This window comes from Tachysurus vachellii, chromosome 1 (assembly GCF_030014155.1).
Source record: "Tachysurus vachellii isolate PV-2020 chromosome 1, HZAU_Pvac_v1, whole genome shotgun sequence".
Taxonomy (NCBI): domain Eukaryota; kingdom Metazoa; phylum Chordata; class Actinopteri; order Siluriformes; family Bagridae; genus Tachysurus; species Tachysurus vachellii.
This window is the reverse complement of record NC_083460.1, coordinates 29,151,308-29,166,952: the sequence shown is the minus strand read 5'-3', so window position 1 is coordinate 29,166,952 and position 15,645 is coordinate 29,151,308. Positions and strand designations below refer to the sequence as shown.

At 40.2% G+C, this 15,645-nt stretch overlaps 1 protein-coding gene across 1 annotated transcript in view; it reads right to left on the bottom strand.

The window, feature by feature from the left end:
• Positions 1 to 15,645, bottom strand: part of ttll7 (tubulin tyrosine ligase-like family, member 7) — a 59,364-nt gene that overhangs the window by 25,126 nt on the left and 18,593 nt on the right. The window contains exons 5-9 of the mRNA XM_060881727.1: positions 15,309 to 15,376; positions 14,967 to 15,125; positions 11,926 to 12,142; positions 11,447 to 11,611; positions 8,077 to 8,235 (exon numbers count right to left, since the gene is read on the bottom strand). Coding sequence (XP_060737710.1) covers positions 8,077 to 8,235; positions 11,447 to 11,611; positions 11,926 to 12,142; positions 14,967 to 15,125; positions 15,309 to 15,376 — 768 coding nt within the window. The remainder of the gene's footprint in view (positions 1 to 8,076; positions 8,236 to 11,446; positions 11,612 to 11,925; positions 12,143 to 14,966; positions 15,126 to 15,308; positions 15,377 to 15,645) is intronic.

Here is a 15,645-nt window from a genome sequence, read left to right as displayed (position 1 = left end):
GGGGCAGCGCAAACGGACACGCACAACGGTGGCAGATTGGGACATGGAGTAAAAAAGGTGGTGAAAAGAACAACCCAGCTGCATCCCTCCTCCTATGCGGCCACGGCTACACAAAGGCTTCCAGTTCCCTGGATAAATCAAGCCCTGGCTGGATGCTAATCCCACAAAGGTGCTTACTGATGTGTGTCCAGCTTAGAAGTGAGCTGTAAGATAATATTTACATCACAACTGAGTGCCAGGCACAAATAAAAGGAGAGAGGCCCGGCAATAGTGGGTTAAATCAACGAATTTACTGTACCAGATGTAACCTTAGCAGCTCTCTCTCTCTCTCTCTCTCTCTCTCTCTCTCTCTCTCTCTCTCTCTCTCTCTGTGGATGCTTTCAGCTATGCAACGTTAACCACACAAATGGCTTGACTCACAAACCAACAAAGAGGGTTCATCAAGTTTGGCAACCCAGGTGTGCTGCACATTTACTATGTCAGGTATAAAGAACGGCTCTTTTTCAACTTTTATTGTTCTTGATCCTTCAAAAAACACTAGATTTCACAGCAGCTCCCAGGGAGTCGTCATAGGTTTCCACATCAGACACAGCGCAGGATTGTGTGTGGCAGAGCATTTGAGCTTCTTTTCGCTCTAATTCATAGGCCGCATTTATCAGGGTGCGATCAGGGCAAGCTCACGCTGAGGAAGCCGAGCAGGTCTGAGGTTAATGAATCCCCGTAGTCAGTAATTCTCAGTGCTCAATTGTTTCCGTGCACCTTTTAGCTGGGGTCTTAACGGCCATGATTAAGTAGGCATTAAATAAAATTGTTGATCTGTTTATCTATTTATCTATTTTTTCCCAAATTAAAAAAAAGGTTGTACGGACAAACACATAACAATGTAACAGCAAGCAGACAGCAACAAAATAAATATCATTTTTCAGGGTTTTTTACTATTCTGCATTTTTAAAACCCAGTCCAATTAACAGCATGCTTTATGGGGTAAACTACACTGACTGAGTCTTTAGTTTTCACCTCCCCACCTGAATATGTCTGGCTTTGATACATAAATAAGCTGTCAGTGATCTCAGGGACCAGTGGTGTGAGACGAAGCTTCAGTGATTCAATTTCTCTGTGCGATTAGTCCCACATGTATGAGGCTTTTCGTTTGGTTTTACTTTGATCTACTAGTGGGCTAACGATTTTGATTAGTGTTCTTTGAGCGCAGACGCAGAGTCACAGCGTGAGCTAAATTTTACAAGATTTGATTTGAATATTCCTGTTGAGGAAATCAAGGAAATGAACGCAAGTATAAATTTTGCATAGTCTGACCGCCAAAGGTGCAAAAACAAATATTTGCGAGGAACACAAAAGCTTGCAGAGGAATATTTTAAAAACTTGATATGTGATATTTATCTTCGGAAAGATCATCATATCCGTGCCCGTGTGAGAATAAACAAATGGTGCTTCTTGGATTCTCGGCAAGCAAAACACACATCAATACGGAAATACAGAGTGTAGAACAGGCTGACTGCTACAATGCAAATCAGAGGGTGGAAAGAGAAACCCGCTACAGCCGGGTGCCCTACGAAAACCTTTGTGGCTCCCGTTTCACATCGTTATCAATCATTTTTTTTGTTCCTTCGCCACATTTCAAGTGGCTAATTCCAGCACTGAAACTCAATAGCTGCCGTCTGTGCATTTTAAAGGTCAGGGAGCTAGCCAACCTGCAGCCCTTGAGGTCACCTTTACCATACGGCTGAGAAAGCTTCCACATACACACACTTACACACGGTCTAAGACAAACACACACAGTCTCTTGGGCTGCACAAACCCATGGCCTAATGATAAATGGCAGTATGACCGTTGTGGCTCTTCTGCTGCATTGCCCATCCTTAAGGTGTCTATTTCTTCAGAAAGTACAGTAAAAGTGTAATTTAGTTTTTGTGTGAGTATAGATAAAGACGGACAGATGAATGGATGGCTGCTATCATTCTTTAATAAATCTCCCGATGGTACCACACGGGAAAGCTAAACACTGCCATCTAGAGTTATTGAACTCATCAAAACTCAGCACAGCAGCTTATATAGATGAATCAAAATTTTGCTTAATGGTAAATGTACACAGAGGAACTAACAGACACAGGAAACAAGACCTTATAAAATTATGCCCTTCTTGTATAATTTATGAACCCAGTGCTTAATCCTGTATCAGATATGAAAGAATCTGAAATTTTTGTTTCATTCGCAAATTCTTGATGTTCAGAAAGCATGTGTAACCAAATACCAGTCTACATTTTTTCACTGAAAGTATGACTTTTCCCGTGTCCCTGTGAAACCCACTACTACAGATACTGTTTAACAAATGAAAGAATGTGCATAGAGACATACCCCAAAAAACTAGGTTGATATCTTTGAGAGAATGCATCAGCTTTGTAGTTGTGTGTCATCTGAAAGCACGCATGTCCGGGCTGCACAATGCAACATGGGGGAATTGGCCGTCATAAGGTTGCAGAGACAGCCCTAAGATCAAACAGGCGCGTCTGAGTGCACCTTCAAATGGGCCTCTGTTTGTGTACGCTCTCTGATCCAGATCACTTCCATTCATTCACTCACTCTGCACGGGAAGAAAGAGCCGAGGTCTGGCTTATGTCGCCTTTCAAGGGAAAAGGTGACCAAGCTCATCTTGAAATGATCGGGGCTGGAATGGTGGCGAGAGAAAAGAAAAGACATGGAGGCCGAAAAGAAAGAAAGAATGGAAGTGAGATGAGATACGGAGACACTTTGGCCCCTTGGTAAGTACTATCCCTGTAATGGAGCCATGCTTCTGCCTCATGGCTCCTTCACAGGCTGCCAATCACCCACAACACACATTCCACAACGTCCCCTGCAAGATGGCAATTATGCCACATGACCTAAAAACAAGCCCAAAAAATTGCATGGACTACCCGTCATAGCCGTGGCAACACGTGGTGTTGTGTTTATTTACCATTGAGTATGTGGTGGTCAATAGAAGCAGGGACAGAGCCATGGGTGCTGAGGTCATGTGCTCTGGCCCTTGATTGAAAAGCAGTGTTGATAACTACTGGTTTAATAACTATAGTGCATTTGTGACTGTGTGTGTATGTATGTTAAATCAATAAATAGCCAAAAGGTTATCTTTTGCTTGCTGAAGTTAAGGTTAAGCATTAATTAGTTTGATTAATAATCATGTCAATCCAAGGACCCGACAAGGATAGTAAGACATCCTTGTGTGTGTGTGTGTGTGTGTGTGTGTGTGTGTGTGTGTGTCAAAAAAGAGCCAAAAGGTCCTCACAAGGATAGTGACAGTGTGTGTGTGTGTGTGTGTGTGTGTGTGTGTGTGTGTGTGTGTGTGTGTGTGTGTGCACCCAGTAACCCTCCTGTCACTGAGGACAAAGACTCCCACCAATCCTTTTTCAGGTATAATTACTGTATTGGTTAGAACACCCCCCACCCCCCATTTTGCATGTGCATATGTGTGTATGTGTGTGTGGAAGTGTGTGCTCGTGTATTTAGATTCACAAAGTAATCTGTGCTTTAATGAGGCTGAACGCTGTGAGGGGTCTTCCACCCCTGTACAACAGGCCTGTAAAAGCCGCCACACAAAATTCATAACCATAATAAACCCCCTCCCAGTCAGAGTCCGCCCTCATGGACCTGGGACACATTATTGTGAATGTATATTTTATCTGGCTTTCTCTCTGCCTTTCTTCCTCTTTGTCTATCTTCTTCTGTCCCTCAATCTTTCTGTGTACCCTGAATATCTCCCTTTCCTTTCGCCTTTGCATTATTCATCATGCCAGCTTAACAGCTCCAGTGTGACCGGCTTCAGCAAAGACTTGAGGGAAAAAAGGATGGGAGGGAAGCAAAAAAAAAACAGAGAGTGTGCCCAGGGGGCAATGATATCAGTGTTGCACCACAGCATTTGACTAATGGGTGTTCGTGTCCCTCTGGAATCCTCCTGACCTCTGGAGGGGGCTATCCTTCCTAGCAACCTAGGCCTGAATCACATCGCCCTGAAAATTAGCATGCCAACAGCGGCAGTCACTAAAGAACCGAACAACGGCGGCTAACCGCATCTAGTGAAGAATGTGAGGCTTCTCAAGTTACGCTGTTTTGGCATCCTCACTCATGTAAATGCCCCAAATGTTTTGAATGTCAAAGGGAGGTAAAAGCGGTTGTCGAAAACCTGGGGAATTAAGATAAGGATCGTAACAAAAGCTTCCTTTTCTCTCAACGCGGCACAATGCTGTGTGCCTGACGAGCTTGAACATTTTGCCGAGCTGCTCTGCCTCCTATCTTGTTCCCGTCATACATCTGACGAAGAGTGAAGCACTACGGAATAATTTTCACAGGTGTACACGTGGAAGTTCCTCGCAAATATTATAATGTCTTTTAAACAGAACTGTTGGATTTTTTTTTTTTTTTTTTGGCTTCAGTTCAAGTAGATAATATTGCTATGGGAGTGGAATTCTTGTTCTTCTGTCTGCATGAATACATACACAAAACCGAAATGGCTGATGATATTGAGAAATAAATCTGCATAAAGCCTGAAAAACGTAATTACTTTGTAGTGTAATTACCAAATTTAATGTGAAGGACATTTCCTTGAAATATGTGCCATGCAAGTGGGGGGAAAAAAAATCCTGTTCTACATTTATACATCATCTACCTTTCAGATGAGTGTGCATATGTGCGCAAAATTGATTTGGGACGTAGATTCGTTCCCTCGTTAGGTTTACTTGCACTCGGGAGTTCGCAGGCTGTCTGAAGCAAGGCAGGAAAAGGGCCTTGCTAACACCATTAGAGGCTGAGGGCTGGGACTGCTATCAGAGCGGCTGCCTAATCTAGGCTGACACCAATCAGGCAAGCCAAGACTCTGTGATGGAAACCATCTGCACAGGAAAAGAGAAATAAACACTGCTTCGGAAAAATAAAAAAACAGGAATAATAATTAATAATTATCAAAGAATAATTCATGTAAAAAAAAAAATTCAAATATAATTGTTATTACATTATATTTCTTCTGCAATCTATAATTATTTAATAAATATGTTTTAGAAATCACAGCATTCGCAACACATTTTTGTGTGAAATTAAATTGCATTTTATACAAATGAAAATTCTATATTCAGACTAATCATAATGTGTCTATTGTGCTAGCTACACATTATTTATCCATTACATAGCTTCTAACAGCGCTCTCACTTTTGTCTCTCCCACGTTTGAAAAGTTACAGTGAGTCCATGTTGCCTCTACTGAGACTGAGTTTGGAAGTGTCTCCTGACTAATCTCTCGAAATCGGAAATAAATGTGTACCGCTGTAAATGTAGCGTGAAAGAGAAACAGCTTTTTTTCCCCCTCTGTGCGGAACTTGTGGGGATGTTAATTGATGACAGTTTGCGGTGGGCTGCTAGTAGCACCAAGAGATCATTAGCGTTGAAGTGTAACAACTGTATCTACCACTGTTAGCACTCTGCCCCAGTCACAGACACACAAACACCTACGAAGACCAGGTCTGTGAACTTCAGCTTCATTCAGCATTCAGCAAACATGGCCACAGTCTGAGACCTACAAATCTCAACCAAAGTAACCAGAGAGAAACAATCCATGCATGCTTACACTTTCAAGGCTCTATAAAGGATTTATTAGGAGTTTATAAAAAAAAGTAGAAGAATGTAGGTGAAAGAAAAAACTTTTTTAATAATAAAAAATATTTACTATTTAGAAGCCACTTCATATCCTGGAGTCAATTGGAGGGGAAAGGAAAAGGGTGGAAGTAGGTTTTTTAAGCACTTTGGGTTAAAGGATTTGGGTCATGCTTTAACTGGCTGACATCAGTGTGGGACAGAAAGAAAACCTGACATGGAATGTTCAGAAACAAGCATTCCATAAATCCTTAACACCCCGCATCCACACCACCACCACCACCACCAGCACTACTACCGCCCACCCATACACACACACACACACACACACACACACACACACAAAACTAAAAAAAGAAAGAATTCTAGCAATCGCGGGCCCCAGCCACTGCTGAAATTACAATCCTGACCTACATTTTTGTGAGTCTGAGAGAAAACGAAACAGAGACAGATACACAGAGAGAGAGAGAGAGAGAGCGCGAGAGCACAGAATGTAGCATAAGCCATATTACCCTCATGTTTACGTGATTACTCGCTTCCTGATTATCGCTGCTGTCTTAAAAGAGATGCTCCCGACAGCCTTTTGCCTATAATCTTCACCGTCCACATACCCTTGAAACATGTGCTGCATCACAACCCAGCTTTACAGATCGCATATACACACTTAAAGGGTAAAGCATTTCACATTCAAATTTTAACTGTAAATAAAAACACTTCAGGCACTGACTAAATTATGCCTTTTTTCTATTCAGGATTTGGCCGAAGACTGTGAAATTATTGTACCATCTCAATATAAACAACATGCCAGGTAAAAGTTCCAGTTATCCCTTCTATTTCAGCAATGCTGGCTTTCTCTATTTTATCTACATTAAAGAAATATAAATGTATACAAAATTCTAGATATAAGCAGACGTAATAAAAATGAAGCATCTAGGAAATAACTGTGGTGTACCTCAGATGTATTAAAGCTTAAGCACGGTACATAATGTTTCAGAATAACAGGATTTTGCACAGCTAATAGAAAGACTTTTGGTGTAATATGCACAATCATGAACTTACTACATCTGCTGAGTCACTGCACATTCCTCTTCTTCCTGATATATCTACCACTTTAACAATGATTCGGTCATCAGCTAATCTTATGGCAGATGCACAATGCATAAAGTAAATGCAAGCCAACAGCTTCAGTTCATGTTCACACCAAAAGACTGAGGCTATTTTTGATCTGGGTGACTTTGACCTTGGCATGGTTGCTGGTGCCAGACAGGTAGAAACACCTCGTTGATTAAAGAGGCAGAGCAGAATGGCAGGTTAGTTCGGGCTAGATGGACGGCTGTTGTATATCTAATAACTACTCTTTACAGCTATAATGAACAGAAAAGCAGTTCAAAATAAATGCAGATTACATACGGACTGGACTTTATATTTATCTTCAGTATGTTCTTGTCTTTTGTGAGGTAGATTTAAAGCTATATTAATGATAGGTAGTTAGTTATAGTCAAGAATATTACTACCTAGAGATATTACCTTCTACAACTATTCAGGATATTTTTTCTCAAATTTAAGTCTCTCTGAAATGCTAACCAGATTACCAGATTACACTGAACTCTTCTCACCGTGGTTAGATCAATAGAGAATTCAGGGGCAACAGAAACGTTAGATCAGTACAGACTTTAATCAGTCTGAGCTGGTTCTTTAAACAGATTATGGGCTGTTACAATATTTTTTGAGTAATATTACAGCAGCTATATTACCTAAACTAAAACTGGATGCCAAATGGCTTCCTTCTCCTTATGAAACACTTAGTATTAATACTGATTTATGCAGTATTGCAGTATAATGTACTATAGGAAGCTGGGATTGAGACTTGGGTTTTCATGCATTCATTTTCAGTGCCCACTTTATCCTAGTCAGCGTGATCCCTGAGCCTATCCCGGGAACAATGAATGTCGGAGCTTTTAGAAAAGATTTATTAAGAGCTTATGAAAAAGTGGAAAAATGCAGAGGAAAAATGTGTTTTCAATAATAAAAAATGTAGTATTCAGAAGACACTTCATATCCTGGAGTCGACTGGAAGAGGAAGAAAAACCTGAAGACTATCCCGAGAAGAATGAGTGCTATACAGTTGGAGGTATGTAAAGCCATCACAAGGCATCAGGCGCACACACACACACACACACACATGCGTGTTCACAACTGGGTGCAATTTTACCATACCCAGTCCACTTATCATTATATTTTTAGGAGGTGGCAGGAAACCAGAGAACTCAGTATAGAGTCTGTACTTTTGACACTGACATTAACAACAATCTGTCTCTCTCTTACCTGCCACTTTACAGAAAAGTTGGGGACTAGCAGAAATCTTCAATTTACATACTCTTGAGATCTAAGAGCAACTACACAGATTAAGAATAAAAATACGTACCTCCAACAGCCACGGCTTGAGCTTGCGGTCCAGAATGATGTCGAAGCCGAGGACCTCGAAGCAAACGCTGTCGCTCCCTGGCGGTTGTCCTGGGCGACACATACGGTATGCATGGAGCACATGAGGCTCGGCCACAATCAGCGTCTTCACCACCAGCTCCTGCCGTAGGAGAAAAAAGAAATGAGAAAGAAACACTAGTCGAATTAGCGATGATGTTTATACTATAACGTACGAATCTTTCCACACCAATGCACATCTTTGATGTCATGTGTCATCATGTAGCGAGTTTAATGAAGTTATAGGTGTGAATCATACACAGAAGATGCAATTATCATAACTATTAAGTAGTACTGATAAATTCTTTTTCAGTACATCCTAACAAAAAAATCACAAAAATATCATAAATGATAAAAAATAAAAAAAGGCTTTAATTCCTTCAGATGAGAGCAGTACAGAGCAGCAGTACTGAAGAGTGAGTGCTTGGTTCTTTGGTCTTTCATCGGAAGTCATATTTGGGTCGCTGTTTATGTATCAATGTGTACTTCAGCATGTTTTTAGCAGCCTGCCTATCAGGTATTGTAGCTATAGTCCCTGACCAGTGTATCGAGTAAGCCTGCCATGAATTTTTGTAGGTCTACATTTACTGACTATAGTCCGTCTGTTGCTATGCACAATCTGTCAAACCCAGAGTTAATAGAGTGAATCCACCAATTGAAAAGGTCCACCGATGAACATACAGTATGCTATTTGGGTGATGGAACATTCTCAGTGATGACAAAATGTTAGTGTGTGTCTCGTTCTGGCAGAGACACATCAGGCCCAGCAGTTAAGAAAAGTCCACCATGCAAAAAACATCCAGCCAGCAGATTTCTGCGGTCAGAAAATGACGCTAAAGAAAACGGCTAGAGGATCAACACAAATTGTGCGTGAAAAACATGAGCTATAGCTTCAGGGGTTCCCAAACTAGGAGTCGCAACCTCACATGGGGTTGTTTAATTTACAAATGGGCTCATGAGAGAGACACACAATCTCCTCTTGTGTTTCATTGGTTTTTACAAAGTAATATTTCAAATATCGCTCCTACCCTGAAACAGGATGCCGTGTGCTACTTATTTGAACTGGGAGTAAAAGGCAAACAAGTCACATTATTGAACATGCTATTTTAGTTTTGTTCACTCTCCCGAAACGGTGCGCTAGTGTAGGGGGAAAAAAGCCCTACACATTTACCTCTGCTAGTCCCTCACTAACATGGAGTTACTGTAACAACAGAAATCAAGAATTAAAAAGGATTCCTCAACGTTTCAAAATATGGGTTGGAGTTGTGGTGTGCTACAAAAACAGTACTGAGATGTTCCTTTGAAATGTTCTTTGTTTCTCTTCCAAACTCCCATCTGTGTGAAGAGTGATTCTGTACTCTTGCTTGCATTAAGTATTACGCCATGGTTTGGAAGGAATAACACACTCTGGAGCATGCTGTTGGGGTGTTAACTGTTATATATAACATTCTGGAATATTTCGGAATGCAACTCCAATATCTCTCCATTTGATTGTCCATTAATACGCTGGAAAATTGTGAGGGAGAAAATAAGCTTTTACACTTTTGCTTCATGACGGAGAGCTGAAATACGACACCGCTGTAACCGTGCTAGCAACGTGATTGCAGAGCAGCAAACAACCGCTAACTACTCACAGAATACAGCACAAATTAGCAGTAGAATCACTAAGCACATGGCAAATATTTCAATATGAACATATTTATTGTGATTCAGGGTAGAATTTTTCTTCAAAGGAACAGCCTGCTAACTAGCTTGTTTGGGTTCAATTACATTAGATGCCATTTTCTAGAATGTCATTTTTTTTTTTTCTTCAGCCAAACAAAATGTGGACTTGCCCTGTGGGGTAGTTAATGTGTATATAATTTGTCCGCCCGTTCTCAGTGATTAGTATTTGGTCACAAGTTTAAACAAGACACGGAGTAATAAATGCTTCAAGGATCAGCAAGAAGCAGCCACATGGTGGAAGCGTGGTGGGTGTGGCATTTACTCGCGTGGATGTTCCCTTCAAGCCGAGAGAAACCCAGAATAGATCTTTATCTTGCGTAAGAACTGGACATCAATATACAATACGTTAAAAGGGAAAGTAATAGAACGAGTCAAATGGTCAAAGAGGTGAAAGAAATAATTAGCACACTGACAGGAAACTGAATCAATCTAAGCAGAAGGGGAAAAAAAACGGTCATGGAGGATGGAATAAAAAGGCAACGTTTGCTGGTCGTTTACAAAATCCAGGAGGATTTTAAAACCGTTAAAAACAGCCTGGTAAAGAAAAACGGAAAGCAGGATTGCTAATAGCTGCATATTCACACGTTCACGGGTGTCAGAGAGGTGAAGGGCAGTTACATGAGTGGGACAGGTTAAGGCTGCCTACTATAGCTAGCAACGCTGCACTGAGACGCCGCAGCGCTGACAGATGAGCTAGTAAAACACAGAAGCACAGGACGAAAATAGAACAGCGGGGGGAAAAAAAGAATGACAGCTCAAACTGCAGGCTGCAGACAAAAAAGTTCCCTTGGGGGTAAAAAGGGTAAAGTGGAATAGCATGTAGCCCAAGTGTCAGGCTAAAGTGGCTACCCAGAAACATATGGGTAAATGTGATTGAAACAACAATGGACGTTTCATGAAGACGGATCAGGCTACATACACTGCCATCAGTAATACTGTTTTAATTGAACACGCACTGTCAACACAGGAGTACAGAGATAAATGCACGTTTTCTGTGAACCATAATGTATTAAATATGTTTAGGGGAAAAAAACTCCTGCTTATGTAAGGTGGCTTGGGGAAAGTACAAGAAAATACACATTTCGAGTTTAGATGTATTCCTCGGCTTATATCGTAATTTCTCACATCAGCATCAAGAAACCATGAATATAGTTTTAAAATTGACAAGGAAATGTTTTTATTTATTCTCGAACCTTTCCTCAGCTGCAAAGATCGTAAGGGGCCGGTTTAAGAGTCTGCGTGACGTTGTTTAAAACCTCACTAGCTAAGTGTGACTTCCTCACACAGTGTATGTTTTTATTAAGTTGCACTATATCCATGTACTATAGACAAAAGTTTAATCAATCACGTTGTAATCGAATACTGACTGTCAACACAGCTACATTCTCTTGTTAGAATGGAATCTTTAAATTTCCTTTAATTCAGGGTGAAACCAGATGCTAGGATTTTACATAAAGTTTACATTTTCCTTTTGTGCGAAGGAGAAACATATTTCGTATTTAAGTAGTAGAAAAGATCAGGGTTTCATACCGTGAGGTTCCTCTAGGCCGTCACATACACGATCATTTTTCTGAACATAGCAGACTTACGGAAACGTCTCCCCAGAATTTGCCGACGTCGTAGTTGTTGATGCGGAGATACTCGGTGAACCAGCCGATGGATCTCTTGCTGCCTTTGTCCACGGTCTCATCGCGCTCAAAATTCTCGTTGTGTTTGTTTACTGAGTAATTCGTCAGGTGCATGTATAGCTGACTCTGAGAGAACGACAAAGAAAAGAACTAAATCAGCTTTAGCAGCGACCATTTGGTATCCGTTACAAAAGATCTGTTGGCCTATTAACAACAAATGAGGTCTGTGAGATTTATTTGCGTGTCTGTGCTAACAATTAATATCACGCTATAATTGTATCCAGATGATTGTCTGATAATAATCATATTTCCATTAATCATTTTAGTATCAAATGACAGAAAGTGTAGAATTCATCAAAGAACTGCAGGAAGGAAATATCCAATAGGCCAAAATATTAACGCTGTTTTCTTTCCGTTTTGATAAAGTGTGGCACTCTCACCAGGTTGGACTCGTTAGGCGTATGGTACTTCTCCGTCCCCATCCGCACCAAGCCGTCATTGTAGAGGAAGATCCTTAGAGGGTCACAGGATGTGACCAGGATGTAAATGCGCAGGTCAAACTTGTATCCCTCCATTAAAAACGGCTTGTCCAAGTATTCCTGCACGATGAAGTGGTCTTGCGCCGGGAGCTTTTCGCAATTCCGAATCAAAGATATACTGCAAAAGAAAAGGTTTAAATTGTTTTTATTTTTAAAGGAAACATTCCTGAACTGTGCTCCATACATATTTAAGAAGTGGATTTGTGCTGGTATTCAATATGGATCTCTGTAGTATAACAAAAAAGGCTGGGGTTTATTAAGACTGCCTCTACAGCTGGTTTCTAGACCATGACTAGGTGCAGGTTAATAGGATCAGACATCACGGACCATTTCAGCCTCTGCAATCATTTATTTGCTTTGGGGAGCTTGTCGCTGGAGCTCAGGCGTTATGGCACACAGTCATGAGTACGTGCGCCAGTGGAAGAATGCATGATGGAGTGAAGTGCTGGGGATTTTGCAAACAGGGGGTCTTAAAAAAACCTCTTCAGGCAGCAAAATATACTGACATCAGGCGAGGATAGCTTAATTGGTAGTGTGCTACTCTGGTTTACATGAGTTTAAAAATGTTTAGCCGAGGCTCTAACTTTGCGGCACTAAGCCACTTGTAAGAGGAGGGAAAAGAGTTTGTGAGTTACAGTTCATTTGTTCTGCAACCTATTAAGAGTCAGACATGTTACACTTGCTGTCCTCCAGCTTCCCATGATACATCAAAAATGGTCGTGCTTGTTTTAATCTTAGGCTTTTTATCAAAGAAAGTATTAAGCTAATTAATAAAATCATACAAAATAAAACAATTCCATTAAACATAACATTGATCTTGGAATACAGCTTTATCTCAGGAATCTTTTGGGGAAAAGAGGCATAAATCTAAATCTTGTTATGAGGGCAAAAGACATTTGGCAAGCACCTCGCACAGCATCCCAGACTAAATCCTGCATTAGACATAACAAATTAAATAAATCTAACACATACTGTAGCTGTGCTGTTGAACTCTTGAATCTGATTGGTCAGAAAGTCTTGTTTAATTTCCTACTGTATAAATCTAGTGCCGGCTTTATGTCAACGCGTCCTTAAATGTAACAGCTCATTCACAGGGATTTGTGTAACAAATAGAAATGCCTACTTGGTGTGTTGTAACAGTCAGAAGGTTTAATGTCACGAGAAAGACTTAAAAAGCATCATGAGCTGCGTTTATTCCTTTACATCAAGAAGAGAAAAAAGCTATATATAACTAGAGATGGTTAAAAAGCATGATGTGTCATTTATTCATAAAGTAAAATTTGTGATCGTTCGCAAATTTCTGTCGTATAAAAAAAATAAACCACTATTTTTATTAGAAAATAATCGACATTGGAGTAGGAACAGCATCACCGCACCGTTATTGATTATATTCCTATACCAGTGCAAAGCTAAGTGGTTTATTGCTTACAATGCAAACACAGCATGGTAGTATTTTAAATGTGAAGTCAGTGGTAATGATACAGATGTTCAGACCCCATGTTAAGTACACATCATACCATTACAGAAATAAGACTATATTTTTTCTCAGCAGCATTCCAAGATGTTTTAATGACTACATGTGTAGTGCCAATAATACTACCTGTCATTTGGGCCAACAGACTTTTGTTCATTTAAAGTGCTGTTAAAAATCTATAACTCAGTCATTAACACTAATAACGGAATACACCCGGCTACATAACCTAGTCATGGTGATACATCATACTATATTGTTGTCTGTATGTACTGTTTTGAAACCTGGCTCCACTCCCCTGAGCTGCACTACATCCGGACGGGGTTAGAGTCGTTTGCGGCTGTGGTGGCGAATCATATGACATGATTGATGAGCTCTGATGGCAGATAATCAAAACCCACTTTAGCCAACTGTTTAATTTGGCACCGGTGGGGATCTCTTCTTTACGCCTCTGATGCTCTGTGCTTTTTTAACGTGCCTAAGCTCAGACATAAACAATGAGTTTAGCTTTCCAACTGGAAAATAAATTACGGAGGAAGATATAACTTCATTTCCTGCGTCACGCCGAGCGTTTTCAAATTTAATCTCCCGCCTCTCTCCCCTCTGAGTGGCCAAGTTAAGCTCATCTTCTTTCACATTCATAACATGCTACAATAATTCAACCTTTGATGACTCTTAGTTTTAATAAATACAGGCTTACTTGTAGCATACGTACATAAGCAACGCACATTCATATACCTAAAGGACGTCTAACAAAAAAATTATTTAAAAAAAAAAAAAAAAGTGCCTGTGTTTTTTCTACTGCCTTATGTGTCAACAGCACCATCTGCTGGTGCAGAAATAAACTACAAGCTGAAAGTTAACAGAAAGTGATTATTAGAAGACCCCAAGCCAAAGGTTCTGAGAAAACTACTTGTAATAAAGTTTAGAGCTGTTATGGAAATATATGAGATGGAAACTGTGATCTCTTAATAACACTACATCCATTTTAATTCAGTTTATCCCATCGATCTGTGCAACTTCAGATTCTAGGCTAGGCCTGTCATTAATAAACAGTAATAAACACCATACAAAATGTGGGAAATTGGTTAAACAGAATTTACAACAATATGATTCAAATATAAGTCCTAAAAAAAATGCAACTAAAACAGAAAGAGACAGGGACAGAAATCAAAGGAGTTCAGACACAGCAAAAAAAATTATCATCTATTTATAATTAATAATAAATAAAGTCGCCCTGCGATGGGTTGGCACTCCGTCCAGGGTGTATCCTGCCTTGATGCCCGATGACGCCTGAGATAGGCACAGGCTCCCCGTGACCCGAGATAGTTCGGATAAGCGGTAGAAAATGAATGAATGAATGAATAAATAAAGTCATTTCTGGCAAAAACAAAGCTTGCAGAGTATTTATGACTATTTCTGTGTGAACATTGCTCACACTTGTAAAAGTGGACTAGACTCAAGCACTTACCCATGACCCATTGCACCGTTTGCTGGTTTGACAATAAACGTCTTTTGCTTCCGTTTGCGTCTAAGCTCCTTCACGTAGTTCTGGAACTGAGTGTACTCCGCCGGGAAGATCCAAGTTTTGGGAATGAAGCTGTATTCCTGAGGCTGGCTTTTAATCATCCTGAAGTGAAGGAGGAGAAAAAGTAGTAAAAGAAAAAAAACAGTCCCTCTAGAGCTTGGATTAGGAGAGTGAGCTGGAGGACGGTGTTTGATGAGTAAGTCGCTAATCAGGTGTTGTAATATTTATGTGTGCTTGGAATGTTTTGAGACTGTTTGTTATTTTTTTTATGTGAAAGTGACTTACTTGGACATGTTTCTTGCCAAACAGTCTTTCCGACAGATCTCTCCCATTCCCGGAAAGTGGTTAATTCGCTGAGGAAAATAATAATAATAATAATATTCGGAGGTCGTTTAAAAATTCACTTCACAAAAATAAAACCAGCACATTACAGCCAAAAAACATGAAGTGGAACTATTATTTTCTGACATTTATACCCAATTACAGTCACAAAACAAAAGCCAATTTTAAAACCTTTAACCCTTATTTAGATGGCCAGATGATTTTAGATGAACACTAAAAAAAGACAATCAATCTCATCTTCAAGGGGCAAAGTAATTGGTTCTGCATCAGAGCCCCTGCA